The sequence below is a fragment of the Corvus kubaryi genome, unplaced genomic scaffold (genome assembly GCF_017639235.1).
Source record: "Corvus kubaryi isolate FWS band 111438036 unplaced genomic scaffold, C.kubaryi_AGA036_p1.0 129, whole genome shotgun sequence".
Lineage (NCBI taxonomy): Eukaryota > Metazoa > Chordata > Aves > Passeriformes > Corvidae > Corvus > Corvus kubaryi.
Genome location: NW_024580664.1, coordinates 3,288,120 through 3,302,016, shown reverse-complemented (window position 1 = coordinate 3,302,016; position 13,897 = coordinate 3,288,120). Strand labels below are relative to the sequence as shown.

The 13,897-nt window shown below is 44.1% G+C and overlaps 1 protein-coding gene across 1 annotated transcript in view; it reads right to left on the bottom strand.

Annotated features, from left to right (window-relative positions):
* UTP20 (UTP20 small subunit processome component) overlaps positions 1-13,897 on the bottom strand; it is a 63,749-nt gene that overhangs the window by 7,938 nt on the left and 41,914 nt on the right. Inside the window, exons 38-53 of the mRNA XM_042026851.1 lie at positions 13,148-13,285; positions 11,721-11,860; positions 11,127-11,206; positions 10,016-10,305; positions 9,384-9,523; positions 8,774-8,930; positions 7,900-7,998; positions 7,129-7,296; positions 6,263-6,429; positions 5,210-5,351; positions 4,798-4,914; positions 3,829-3,999; positions 3,197-3,325; positions 2,626-2,736; positions 1,300-1,379; positions 503-572 (exon numbers count right to left, since the gene is read on the bottom strand). Of these exons, the coding sequence (XP_041882785.1) occupies positions 503-572; positions 1,300-1,379; positions 2,626-2,736; positions 3,197-3,325; positions 3,829-3,999; positions 4,798-4,914; positions 5,210-5,351; positions 6,263-6,429; positions 7,129-7,296; positions 7,900-7,998; positions 8,774-8,930; positions 9,384-9,523; positions 10,016-10,305; positions 11,127-11,206; positions 11,721-11,860; positions 13,148-13,285 (2,199 nt within the window). The remainder of the gene's footprint in view (positions 1-502; positions 573-1,299; positions 1,380-2,625; positions 2,737-3,196; positions 3,326-3,828; positions 4,000-4,797; positions 4,915-5,209; positions 5,352-6,262; positions 6,430-7,128; positions 7,297-7,899; positions 7,999-8,773; positions 8,931-9,383; positions 9,524-10,015; positions 10,306-11,126; positions 11,207-11,720; positions 11,861-13,147; positions 13,286-13,897) is intronic.

The window sequence follows — 13,897 nt, the reverse complement described above, 5'->3', positions numbered from 1 at the left end:
ATGTGATCCTGTATAGATGCATAGTTATTTTTTAGCTTTCATTTTGATCCACCTCACTGAGAAGCCCTTCCTCTCCTGTCAGGCCAACCAACCAGATATGGTACATCACACACCAGTTCAGTCACTAATCTTTCATGAATATTGAAAAACCTTTACAGTGAGAAAACTCTAGACTTCACTTTCTATTCCTACCCCATTTCCTTAACTGGTTGTGTTTCTTCCTGGCATAAATAAGGATTGAGTTTATCCAAACTCTAGCTGACACAGCTTTGTTTTACTTGCAAACCGAGCACATTAGGCAAAGAAGTACTGCAGACTTCCCAGCATGTCATTTCTCTTTTGGAGCAAAGCCAAAGGTTCTTTGGAGAAAAGTGAATGTTCTACTCATGATAAGAGATAATAGGAACTAGCAAGTGCTTCCAGAATGAACTGCTTGGAAAATGCTGTTACTGCAAACCACAGTAACTGCTTGATGCTTGGAACACCAGGGGGTGCTGGTTACCTGTGGGAACATGTCGAGGAGGTACGCAATCATCTCCAGTGCTGATTCCCTACCAGTTTCATACTCATACCTGTGAAGAAATAAAGGAATAACCAACAGGGGTGAGTTAATCCTCCTATGAAGTTGTGAACAATTTACAAGAACAACCAATTCCAGAAACATGTGCTGATAGGGATCTTTCTACAACAGCTACCAGACCTGGCCTGATCCTTAGGACAAGAGAAGCAGCAGGCCCATCAGCTCTGTCTGTCAGAGAATGAAGCACAGGGACACAAACAGGCCACAAAGGGTTCCAGCCCACTTGAGTCAGCACAGCTACGCTGTGCTGGGGAACCTGATAAACTGCTGTCACCTTGATCAAGGGAGGGGTGAAGCTCAGGAAGAAGTTGGAGACACAACACCCTGCTGAATTTGTACAGTTGTCTCAACTGTGCCTGCAACTGTACTTGAGACACTGCCATGGGATAGCAGTCTCATATAAATGCACCTTCCCTTATTCGTCCCAGATTTTTCAGTTCACCTGGTCCACTACCAGTGGAGGTGGCTAACTACTAAGCAAACAACAGAACCTTTGTTTACAAACAGATACAAACCAAAATCAGCTGTGAAACAGGGATAAGAAAAAAGCATCTGCCTCATCAAACAACCTGTCTTGGGAAAAGGGAAGTGTTTTAGATGTAGGAAAATGAAGACTTCAGCCATGCCTACTGCTCATCACAAAGAGCCTTTTGGCACACTAGAGTCACATTTAAAAACAAGGTTCTGTTCTCACAGAGATGTCAGGAATACAAACTCACTCCAGCTGTGCAAGCATGAAATCCAAATTGGGTTTCAGTTTGTCACCAAGGGGGTAGTCCAGAATGTATTTTAAGTAAATCTGGAAAGAAAAAACAATAGAGAGGAGTTAAAATAAGCACTCAGGTAAGCTTGTAAAAAGGTTATGAAGAAAATTTAGTGATGGAGCAGCAAGTTTATAAGAATCATCCCTTTCATCCTGTTTCTATCACACAAAGGGTCAACAACTGCTCCCAAGCTTTATGCCTGGAACAGGATCAGTTTTCAAAGTACTACTGTGATTTGCACAGGCATCTGTGAAGAGATTCTGCATCCTTCAAAATCCATCCTGTAACTATGAAAGCTGCATTTTGTGCAGCTCCTACTGCACCTGTGTCCCAATGCTTGAGATAAAGTAACCAATTCTGTCTTTTGGTTGGTTTTGCCTGGGAAAGAATGAGGCAGTAGAGGGAAGCAATCGTGGATTTGTGGGAAATTCTCTTATCCTGGGGTCCAAAAAAGAGCAAGGCTTAGTTACACAGGCCTAAAAGCCTCCAGAGGAGGGACCATGTCACTGCTGCTGAGCAGCTCTCCACCCGTACTTGGCACTGGTGAGGCTGCACCTCAAGTACTGTGTTCAGTTTTGGGCTTACCACAAGAAAAAAAGACACTGAGAAGAAGCTGGAGAAGGGGCTGGAGCACAAGTCCCATGACGAGTGGCTGAGGGAGCTGGGGTTCTTTGGCCTGGAGAAGAGGAGGCTCAGGGGAGACCTTATCACTCCCTAAAACTACCTGAACGGAGGCTGTAACCAGGTGGGGGTTGGTCTCTTCTCCCACGTGACAAGTGACAGGACAAGAGGAAATGGCCTCAAGTTGTGCCAGGGAAAGTTTAGGCTGGATATTAGGAAAAAATTCTGCACTGAAAGGGTGGTCAAGCACTGGAACTGGCTGCCCTGGGAAGTGGTGGACTATTTAAAACTGGCTGGAAGTATTTAAAAGAAGTATAGATGTGCCACTTGGGGACATGGCTTCGTGGTGGACAGGGCAGTGCTGGTTTAAGGGTTAGACTTGATGACCTTAAGGGAACCTTCCAACCTAAACAATTTTACAGTTCTATGAAGGCACACCACAGTCTCACTATAGGCAAGGAGTCTGTCATTCTGCTATGCACCAGTCACAAGAACTAAAGCCAGATAACAAGGGGAATAAAGACCAGTAAAGAAGGGGAAATGGAGTTCAGGGTTCAGAAGGGCCAAGGCACATGTCTGTGAGAGTGGGGATGGCCACACTAAGCCCTCTAGCCTGTTACACAGCTGTAAATAAAGTGAGAGACTCTCCACTCTACCAACCTGCCTGCACTGGACTCGCACTGGCTCACTCTGACCCGTGATGGCCAGCTGGGCAACCTTCTGCAGCACATCATCAATTTCAGGGACAATCAGCTTCCTGGATAAAATAGCCTGAAAACGTAAAAGCACAGCTGGAGTCACATCATTTGCTTACACATAACCTGGACTACACTGGCCTCAGGTGGTACCTTAATGCTGACTTTTTCACACACACAAACACAGCAATTCAAAGGAAAAAAGAAAGGATGGCTTACACATCAAGATCCATTTCTTTTGGGCAACACAAAATACCTGGTCTAATGATCAGAGATGTTGATTCTTTAGCAAAAACATACTCAGATCTAAATACATCTTTATATGCACATGTATAAAACAGCCTCCCAAACAATTTTAAACAGTGACTACAAGTCAAACAGTAAAGCTTTGCTGATTTTCCCCCCTCTTATAACAGAGAGCCTTAACAGCGTTCTGTAGCCTGCTCCTGATGTGAGAATGTACAGCTCTTCACCAGGAAGCAGAATCACAGATTCTAGGGGCTCACAGAACCCCCACGACTGCTGCACAGAAATACCTTGAGAAGGCCAAAGGCAGTGGCTTGGCGTGATGAATCATAAATGTCTTCTTCAGCAAAGCCAAGCAACACTTGGAGCTGTTTGCTTGTTATCTGACTCTTTGCATTCTTCACAAGTATTGTAACACACTGCAAAATCAAATTGCACATTGTCAATATACACATGGTGCCATAAAATAGAAGTCCACACCAAAGTCTGACTTGATTTATACCACTTCAGCTTGAAAAGACAAACTGCTGCTCTAGAACATGTGGCCAACACTATTCTCATCACATTTTGCTTTCAGATGGCAATTTTGAGACAAAAACTAAACAAGTGAATTGCCCCCTTCCCATGTCTCACTTCAGCTACCAGGATTTACTCAGGTGGAACAAAATACTACTATAAGGAAGAAAGAAGGCAAACGTTTCTATAGAAACATTTCTTCAGATGCAAGCTGTGCTTTTTTAGGGAGCAACTTTCTTTAAGTTTGTACTTGGGAAACAATCAGCAAGGCCATGTATTCCTCACTAGCTTGTGATCTCCAAACTACCTCTCCAGGCACAGCTGCAGGAGGGATCTGCAGCTGGAAGAGTCTCATTCTAGAAAGTTAATCCTAAAGCAGAAACGAGCAGAGCTGGGTCTGACTTACTTTGAAACAGCTCACAACAAGGTGGAAATTCTGGCCTTTGGCTATCCCTGTCTTGGCAAACTCTTTCAGCAAGAGGAAAAGCTGCTTGATCAGTGACTCCATATTCGTACTGACAGAAGGCAAAGGGAACTTTAAAATCCATACCAAGGACTGCAGAGCGCCAGTTACCACCTGGAAGAAAGAGCCAAAGGACAGCATGTGAGTACAGTGACATTGAGAGAACTCTTTTCTCCCTCTTTTACAGACATGGTCAGGCTATCTACAACTGTGGTAAAAGGCAATTAGCTAGCAAACCCAACCTCTTTCAAACCATTCATAGGTAATACAAAGGGTTTCTCAGTTCTAAAAGCACTATCTGCCACTCCAGTATTCTATAACTTCTATTTTACTAGGTAAAGACATTAACACAGCACTATTTCTGTACATGGCAAGAACTCTTTCTGAAGCAGAGCTGCCTTCAAGACACAGAAAGCCCTGCTCCAAGTATCTGATAGAGTATGAGGCATGCCTTCCACTCCTGGGAAACTCAAAGTTTAACAGATTCCCTAGGCTCACTCAAACCAAAAGATGTCCCAAAAAGTGGCTGCCTACAGCGCTAGGAATAAAGACACTGGAGGTGAATCAAAAGAAACTACAGTTGTGACAACACTGCTCCCAGCAGCTACAGGATCTCATGAACATCCTCACAGATAGTCTGTAAATTCCTTGTATGAGCATGCACTAGGAGAACTTGCCCACAGTTGAACCTACGACATGGAGCAGAGCGTTCAGTTCTCCATCAGCCACAAGCCTTTCTCCCCCTTGGGACTGATTACATGTCCTCGAACAACTTAATCTGCACACCTATTAAATCAGGTTTGAAAAACGGGTGGCTTTCTCTCCTCTTGCAAGTCAACTGCAAGATGACATTTGTGGGCAGGACTCTTCTTAGGAGGGCAGACAGAACAGATGGACAGCTCAGAACTGTACCTTGACATCCATAGATTTCAGGCAGTCTATAAGCAGCTGAACAAAAGGGTCTAACATTTCCAAAGCATGTTCCTCAGAAGAATTTACTTTGGACCTCTTCAGGCTCATGTGCAGTAGCTGTCATAGAAAAATCAGAACATTCATCTCAAAGTCAGGCTGGAAATCAAAAGAGTCAAGTAAGATCCCACCACTGTTTCAGGTTATAGTAGAATTTATGCCAAATCCCACCCAAATATTTCAACAGGCTGAGCACTTTTTATAGCTCTTTAAGAAGCACTACTGGAGTAACAATATGCAAAATGAAGTTAAGGCTAATGGCTGTGCTATTAAAACAATATACCCAGAATACTTTCCTTTGCATTCTCTTAATAAAATATTGAATGCAAAGTTTTGTATCTGAGGAGATCCTTACCCGAAGTCCTGAATCCACCAGGATATATGTGTTAGTCCTGCTGCTGACACGTGCTTTCTGCCCTCCTCTTGTGGGAGTGGGCTGGAGCAGCAGGCAGCTCTCTGGTTGCAGCCGAGGATCTGGAGGAGGGGTAACTTTCTTCCTGAAAAGCAGTGTATTTATGGCAAAGGAAAATATTCAGGTATCAACCAATCCAGAGTCTTGCTGTTGGAAGTAAAAAGAGCTAAACTGTGCTCTGCTGCGTGCTTTGCACACAGCAAGCAAAAGCAAGTCACAGATGGACCACAATGAAATAAAACCAGTTTGACAGCAGCGTGATAGATGGGACTCAGACTTGAGAACAATGCCACTATTCCAGAGATAACAAACACAAAGTCATTTATATAACATCCTCACTTTTTTCTTCTCAGTGGACAGATCAACTTTGGAAGTTGATCTTCAAGCAAATACACTTCCTGCCACTGCCCACTGCTCTTCATTTACTGATAGTTACTTCAGTTACTGATGGCTTACAAACTGCTCCAAGAAGTCTGCAAACAGCTGTCAGATCCTAGAGAAAGCTGGCCTACGTAACGGGAAATGCAGGACACCCAAACCCAGCTCTGAGCAGTGACATCACCAGATGGAGAGAAAATCTGACGGTTCTCCTCATCTTGTGCCCTAGCAGCAAAGCCATAAAGCGAAAGCCCATACTTTTTCTTGTTCCTGGCCCCATGGAAATGTTTGCAGCCTGCTTCTAAACACTGTCCCTTGTCCCTTCATCCTAACATCCAAATGTACGTTATCAACTCATCAGACAGTGAAAAAGCCTTGCTGAAGGTCCTGAGCGCTTGCAAGAGTAGACTCCCATGAGTTCAGCAAATGCTAACTCCCATTACTAAGCTTTCTCCTTGCTCTCTGATTGCCCAAATAATTCAGTTACACTGAAAACAAAAGGGGAATGAAAGCAAGGAAACTCTCACGCATTTGACCAGTTGGATTTGAGAACTGCCATTTCTGCAAGCAAACCTCCCAACCAATAACAGACCATATGAACTACATCCTGGAACTCACTTGGCCTTCTCAGTGAGCAGAGGCAAATTTTCACTGATGAGACCATGACTGAGGAGGAGGAGGGATTCTGCATTCATGTCTGAGTTGAAAATCAGCCCTGCCATGATGTGACGCAGTGCCTCATGCACCTTCCGGACTATCTTCAAGCTTGTAGTGCTCTCCAGAGTCTGCAAAGGTACAACCATGAGAATTTAAGAGGGCAGCATGATGGCAATCATCTGTTATCTGTATTCAGAAATCATGGGAAAAAACTAGAGCAATTTCTCTCTCATCATATGCTGTCATAGTCCCCAGCTCTTTATGTGAACAGCATCCCATTGCCTCAGCTCTGCACCGACATCCCTGCCTTCCTCTGCAGACTCTTGTCAGCCTCCAGCCAGTTCACCTATCGCCACCAGGACACAAGAGCTAATGAGCAAACCAGGGCTCCGTTCCTGTGTGAGCTTGCACTCTGCTAAAAAATCTGCATCTTTGAAAAGGCCATTATTGCACATGGATAGACCCTGGATACGTTTTGTTGACGTTTCCTTCATGCACAAGAGATTAAACCACAGAGCAGGCTTGCAGGACTTCAAAGCTCCAGAGGAAATAAGAGTGGGCAGAGGGAGAGTGCATGGAGAACTCAAAGTGGGATGTTTCTAGTCTAGCAGCAGTTAAAAGCTTCCCAGAGTGCCACTCCCTGCCCTGGACATCCACAGTAAAGTCTCATTGTACAAGCTGGTTGCACACCGCTTTCCCAAAGGAAAATGGGAAGCCAAAGCAAGATTCCATAGGCGATTTCAAAGTAGCCACCCAGAGGGTCTAGAATCACCGAACAAAATCAAAAGTGCTCCAAGTTAAGACAGACTCTGGCTGACTTTTCTTACCTCTTTCAGTGGCAGAATAAGTTTTGTCACCTGGCTCCTTCCTATGAACTTTCCAAGAATTTCATAGGAATCGTAACTCTTGTTTTTGCGGGCTTCCATGATTTTGGAGACAATTCCCTTCACTTCTTTCTCTTCAGCTACATTCCCAAACAACTCTTGGTTGAAAATCTTTGCAAAACAGGCAAGAGAAGTGAATGAGAGAAGAAAAGCAGGTTCCTCCAGTAGCAACAGAACAACACTTTTTCCCCCACTCACAGAAAAAATGATTCTCCAGGTTTCCTACAAGTCATGTTTATCTTTCCTTTGTCAACGTAGAACATCCTAGTTTAAGCACACCAGATGAGAACACTGTTCTCACACCCCTCTGTGGTGCTGTGATACAAGGAATGGGACTGCAGTCAGATTAGTACATCCCAATATACCCCATCTGTGTGGCCAGCTGAGTTCCTGGGCTCTGCGGACTGCACTGAGCAGATGTCTGCTGACTTGCTCGGCCATTTAGAGTACAGGAAAACACTATTAGGTGTCTTAATCCTGAATCCATCCCCTCTCAAGATGCAGGGCTCAGGATACAGCCCCAGAGATACTTGACTTCTCTCTTCTCTTGATTCCTCTCTAGATGCCTCAGTATAAAACAGTCTCCTTCCTTGGCAGTGCACACACAACAGCCTGGTTTACCACCAGGTCAAAGACAATCTACACCAACCCCTCCTAGAATATGTCCCAAGCACTTCATGATGTTTTTTTCTTTCAGTCTGAAATAGCTTTTACCTCAATCAGGATATCTAAGCAGGGGTCCAAATCACCAGCACTGAGCCTGGTAGTAAGGCCCTTCAGTAACAGGTTCACAGTGAAAGTCAGCACATGGAGCTAGAGAAAAAGAGAACACATCATGCTTCCAAACTTCTGCACTGACCTCTTTAATCATACTGGATGGGGACACTCCCACAGCAGAGACATCACAAGTCACACACTGCACTTGAGCTCTCATTATAGGAAAAAAAAAAAGCGACTGGGAGGATGAGAATCCATGTAGTGGCAGCAGGAAAAGGATCCCTGTCCCACCATGTACTGGCAAGAGGGCTGGAATCTCCTCTCTCCCCAGTGCTCTTACTGATATACTTAGGCTGCTCTAACTGGTGCTTTCACTGTTACAGCAGCTAGAAGCTCACGCTATTCCACTGTGGTAATGCACATGAAAAATGATTCTTAACCCAAACCATGGAAAGAGGAAAGATGAATTACTAGTCAGAGCCTTGGCTCTGGATCTAGGAAGCCTTCAACAAGCATCACCACATACTGTATGTGCAGTCTCCGTGGCAACTCCCCTCAGATACTGCTTAGCCCTCATGACCTCAGTGAGAGATTTCCTCTAATCTTACTGGAACCAGAAATTTGTCCTTCCCCTTCATACCTCAACTCTTCACCAGGAAAACAGCTTAGACTCTCAGTTCTTTGAGGGTACAGACCCTCGACAATTGGCATAACAAAGACTGATGTAGGCATTAGCAACAGTATTTACTTGCATTATACCAAGCTATTCTATCTGTGCAAAACAATTTCAATAGCAACTTCCCTTTGAATTCTCCTCCTAACACATTAAAAAAGCCTACAGAAAGCAGAAGAGGAAGAATTTCAGCATTACCTGGTACCCATGGATGAGCGCAGACCTCATCTCCTTTAAGATATACAGAAGGTAGTGCACTCCCAACACTTCCATGATTTTAATGAGGGTGTTACGGGCAACGTCCCGTATTTCCTGAAATCTGTTTCTCAGAAACGTGCAGACTTTCAGCAGGATGCTGGAAACAAAGAGACAGCTTAGTTCATCTCCAAGCAGAGCAGAAATAATTATGCTGCTAAGGAGGCTGCTTTTCAGGCCTGTTTCAGAACCATAGCTGTACTCACAGCCAGTCTCACAGAGAGGTTTTACAGGCATACACACACACCTACTGTCCGTCAGGGTGTTTTACTGATTGCCCTTTCTTTGTGTACATTATTCTTTCCCCAGCACAACCATCCCCGCCTCTGCACCTTGATTCACAGCTCTGCTCTTAGGTAAGGATTTACAGAAGTCAAATGCTGAGGTGCAGAGGTGCATGTCACTAGGAATAGGAATTACCAAAAGAAGTATTTAAGGTCTGTTGGGATGTTCCTCTTGACTTTAGCCTTGTACATAACCACAGCTTGAGAAAGGTGCCTGCACTCATTCCCAGCACAGTGAACAGCATTTAAGGAGCTCCACTGGCATTTACCTCGGTAGGTTAGCTTCCATCACTTCTTGGGGGAGACACTGCATCATTCTGACCATTGCAAAAGCTAATGGAACACGAACCACCTCATCATCATTCGCAACATTGGATTTCACAAGCTTGTGCTCCTCGTCTCTTTTAACCTTTTTAAGAGAGCAAGACACAATGCACTTTTAATATACAGAAACAAATCCTGCTTTTTCTCAGCAAACCCTAGAAGAGGCCAGTATGCCAGACTGCTATCCTCTGGTGACTGCAGGGAAACCCCAGATGGCTAAAGGACAGGCGAGATAAATCTCTGTGTTTTCTGTGTTACAGAAACTAGGCTGGTGCTAGCAAGTAGCTGAAAACTCTTCAAGAGGTTGCACAAAGTGAATCATTTCACTTGTGTAGTTTGAGACAGTTCTCAGCAGGGAAGTAAAGACACCACACCCACACTGACCAGAGGGTCTGTCAGTAATCTCCATGACTCAGCAAAGGGCATGAAGCCTTTTTTGTGCTTTCAGATGGTCTCTCTCCAGTTGCATCTATTATTTTTTTAATGTGTTGCATTTTCACTGGCTCTGAAGTAGTATCCCAATCCTTAAAGTAGCAGCACAGGCCCACAAAAGACCTTTCAAATGTCAACTCCTCACCTTTGCAACAATACACCTGTGCAATTTAGGCAAGATGTTGACTGTAACTGTTTCTTGAATGTGTTTGATCAGACACTCCAGCTCCTCTTTATTTCGGGGTAAGAATGAAACAGGTTTGGTCACTTGTTCAGCATTTTCAGATGGCTCAGCTGCTTGCTCAGGTTCTGCTGGCTTCTCAGAGAGATTCTTCCCATTCTTTCCTTCAACTTCCTCCTCTTCCCCTTCACTCTGCTCCAGCTCCATGGCTTCTTCAGCCTCCACCACTGGCTCAAGGTCCATGGCAGCAGCTTCTATCAAGTAATTGCCAAAAGTACAGGTAAATAGAGGAGAATACAAAACTTGAGCCCTTGACTTCTGTGACAGCTTGGTTCTAGACAAAGCTCCCACCTATCACCAGAGACAGCAAATCACCAATAAGCATCAGGTTTCTTCTACTGGGTAAAGAAGCTTTGGCTTGCTGGTTTCTGATAACCACTCCTCAGGGCCAGGTTTAAAGCAAAGACTAGGTTGGTTCCTCTGTGTCTGAACTGTGTAGTCAGCAAAGGTCAATGTGCTTGAACTGTAGAGAACTGCCATTCACTTAAAATTGAGATTTCACATGGCAGGAAGTACTGACAAGCACAGCTGTGAGATATCCTCCTCCTTCACCCAAAGGTCCCAACATAGGTAACCACAATGGTGAAGAAGCTGAAGATACAACTTCTTCCTGTGAAATGGCGAGGGAAGCAAAGTGAGGACATGCAGCACCCTTCTCAGGCTGCAGACAACTGTGAGAGCAGCCAACACCAAAGACAAAAAACCCAGGTGTGTCAGCAGCCACCAGGCTGGGTGCAGACCTTGAGAGCCACACAGATTCTGGGCTGTTTTGGCTGACAGACGCCTGGGATGGAGTGGTAATGTGGAGATGATTCCCTATACCTCTCCTGACTTTGTCAACACACAGGAGGAAAGTCTGCACTGCTCCTGAGGAGACAAGTCAACACTAGCTTCCAGTATGCACATTCTAAAAAGATGGGAGTAGCTGATGCCAAGAGTAAATGACAAAACTTGGATTAGCTGCATTTGAGCAGTTTGAGGTAGTGTTTCTGCAAGCAGACACAAAAAAGCTCACCTTGGTTGTCAATGGTCACAAGCTGCTTTTCAAGTGTTTTATGGTCAAAGTGAAAGGCTTCCAGCACTGTCTCTAACAAGCTGCAGAAGGAAAACACAAAAGATCAGCCCTCTGTACAAAAGGAAGAGGAAGCATATACAAACACAACAGAAAAATCTTATAAGCACTTTTTGGAAAACATCAGATTTAGTGACATTGTACTATAAGGAGGCTTATCTGGAAAAACCCCAGAAAATACAAACTGGTTACTTCTCAGCTACATGCATTCTGTGTCCCGGCACTGTGAAACCTCATGGAGAGTGGTACTGGAGCAATGGAGGTGTCCCAGGAGCAGGGACAGCCTGACAGAAGCAGAAGCTGCTACTGCTGCCATGTACACAGTGAGACATGGTGTAAGAAAGTAATGACCTGTTAAAAATTCACAGCTGCAAGCAGCAAAGCCATGCCCACCTTCACTTGCCTAAGTCCACCTCAAAGTCAGCAATCTCTCATCTCAGGGAAGAGGCTAAAATCCATGTGATGCTTCTAAAAATACTGAATTTTGCCTTAGCAGTCTTTGGAGAAACCCAGAGCAGCATGGCTCACAGTACCCACCTGACTCCCAGCTTTGTACCGATCTGTCCTGTTTGCAAGACATGGATGAAATGCTTTAAGTGGTACAAATATGCTGACCATGAAAGATGTCTGCAGACAGCTCCAACAACTTCAACTGAGGCTGTTACCATATTTTCATGCTGCTCAAAAGAGAGAAATTCAGTTGCTGTTAGCATTCACAATGGTCATGTGCCTAAAGCATCCTTTACTCAAAGCAACAAGAGACAGAAGTATCGTCTGTCTAGTGGGGATGCTTGGGATTCAGTGTTTTTAGATCTGCTCCTGAACACCAAGTTAGAAAAAGAAAAATCACAGTCCATCAAGCAGATCTCCAGACCCACTTCCTCCAAATATTTCTGCACACATTTTACTTTTCTCACATACTTAAACCTATGGGCTCACATTTGTTAAGAACTAAGAACCAGTCAAGGCACGCAACCACGGACACATGGCACATTGCTGGGCTATGCTGATCAACTATAAACCTATTTAGATGTGAAATAAAATGTGTCTGTTTCTTCACCAAAGTTTCAATCAACTCATTTTACTGCCCTCTGGTTGAAGAGCGACTCATTCACTCTACTGAGGGGCACAGTCTGCATTGCTGCAGGGACTGGTCCTGTGCCTGAGCTCCAATTGGTTCAGCTTCAGAGGAGTATTTCTGACAGTAAGCAAACTAGACATTTACTTGGCTTGATAGAAGCAGGTCTGCTGTCCTCCTGATAGGAGTGCAGGGAACTACAGAAGTCTGAAACCTTGCTTTTCAAAGCAACAGGTGGAAAGTCTATCCACACTGACTGTTGCGGTTTGACGCTGGTTAGGAGCCAAGCACCAACGGCAAGTAATTTCACTGCGTATATTTTCAATAAAATGTATGGAAATTGACAAACAGAATGTCACCCTTCAAATTTTAATTATAAAGCTGCTATTAATCTCAGATGTTTTCAGCCAAGTTCTGCAGTTTCCCTTTAAATCCAGAGAAAACTGTATTTATTCCCACCTCTATTACTAGGCACAGCCTATATTCCCAGAGTCTACTGTCAAAGAGTAACTAATCTCACAACTAAACAGGAAGACAGCAGTTTGGAGGCAGAGGGGAAAAAATAAGAAGCTGATTACAAAAAATGAAGACAAATAAAATCCCAAGTAAAAAACTAAAACAAAACAAAAAACCTAAACCCACACAGTTAAGAGATCAACCTTTGAGAAGCAGGACAAGTTTAGCAGATACAGGATTGGGTCCAGACTACATCTGCACTTTCCAAACCCTCTTTCTGTCACCAAAACCAGCACAGCACTTTTGTCTGCAAAGGAAACACTCACTCCACAAACATATCAGCCTTCTAAAGTAGTTAGGTTTTTAAGGCAAATGGTATCTAAGAAAGGTGAAAATATTCAAGTGGATGCATTCAGTTAAAAGAGCCTACCTTAAGCATTTTTTCACTAAAAATGGCAGTTGTAGCATAAGGCATGATATAGTTCTGGAGGGATTTAGAAGACAGCACAAGCTTTTCTTCAGTGAGTTGCTTTGCCAGTTTCCTCAGAGCTCGTGCCCTCCTGTGGATCTGCATCAAACGTGGGAGACAGCGAATGAGGTGAAGCTTGAGTCATAGCTAGCACGAGAGAGCACCTACATCCAGCAGTTCTGAAAATGTCCCAGTTTTAAATAACAGCATAAACATATTATGGTCGTTTCCAAGCCATGCCTTTTTCCTTAAATCTCTGGGCTTTCACTAGCCTTTTGCCTCAACAGATATTCCTACTCAATGGCATTGTGAATTCCCAGTCTTAAGACTGTGCTATCTTCAGGTATTAGACAAGGGAGGCAATTGCAAACAGCAGCTGCTGCAATGAGATGCAAAGACCAGAGCAAATTACAGGTTAAAAACCTAAGACTTTGCATATAACTGCAGATACAGCAAAGACTCTCTCAGATTACATCTCTGAAAGCAGGAGAAACACTGCAAGAAAAACCAGGAGACCAGGCTTTGTGTAACACTTATATTGCAAAGGTTTGTGAATGGGAAGGGGCTGCAGAGCCTCCAGACTGAGAGTAGCAGGCAACAGGCCAGAAAAAAAAGAGACCCATTCCCTGCCTACGTCAGAGGGATCTTCAGGATATTGCTGACTGTGGGCTATCATAAAACCAAGAAATTTCTACACAGAAACATGACTTT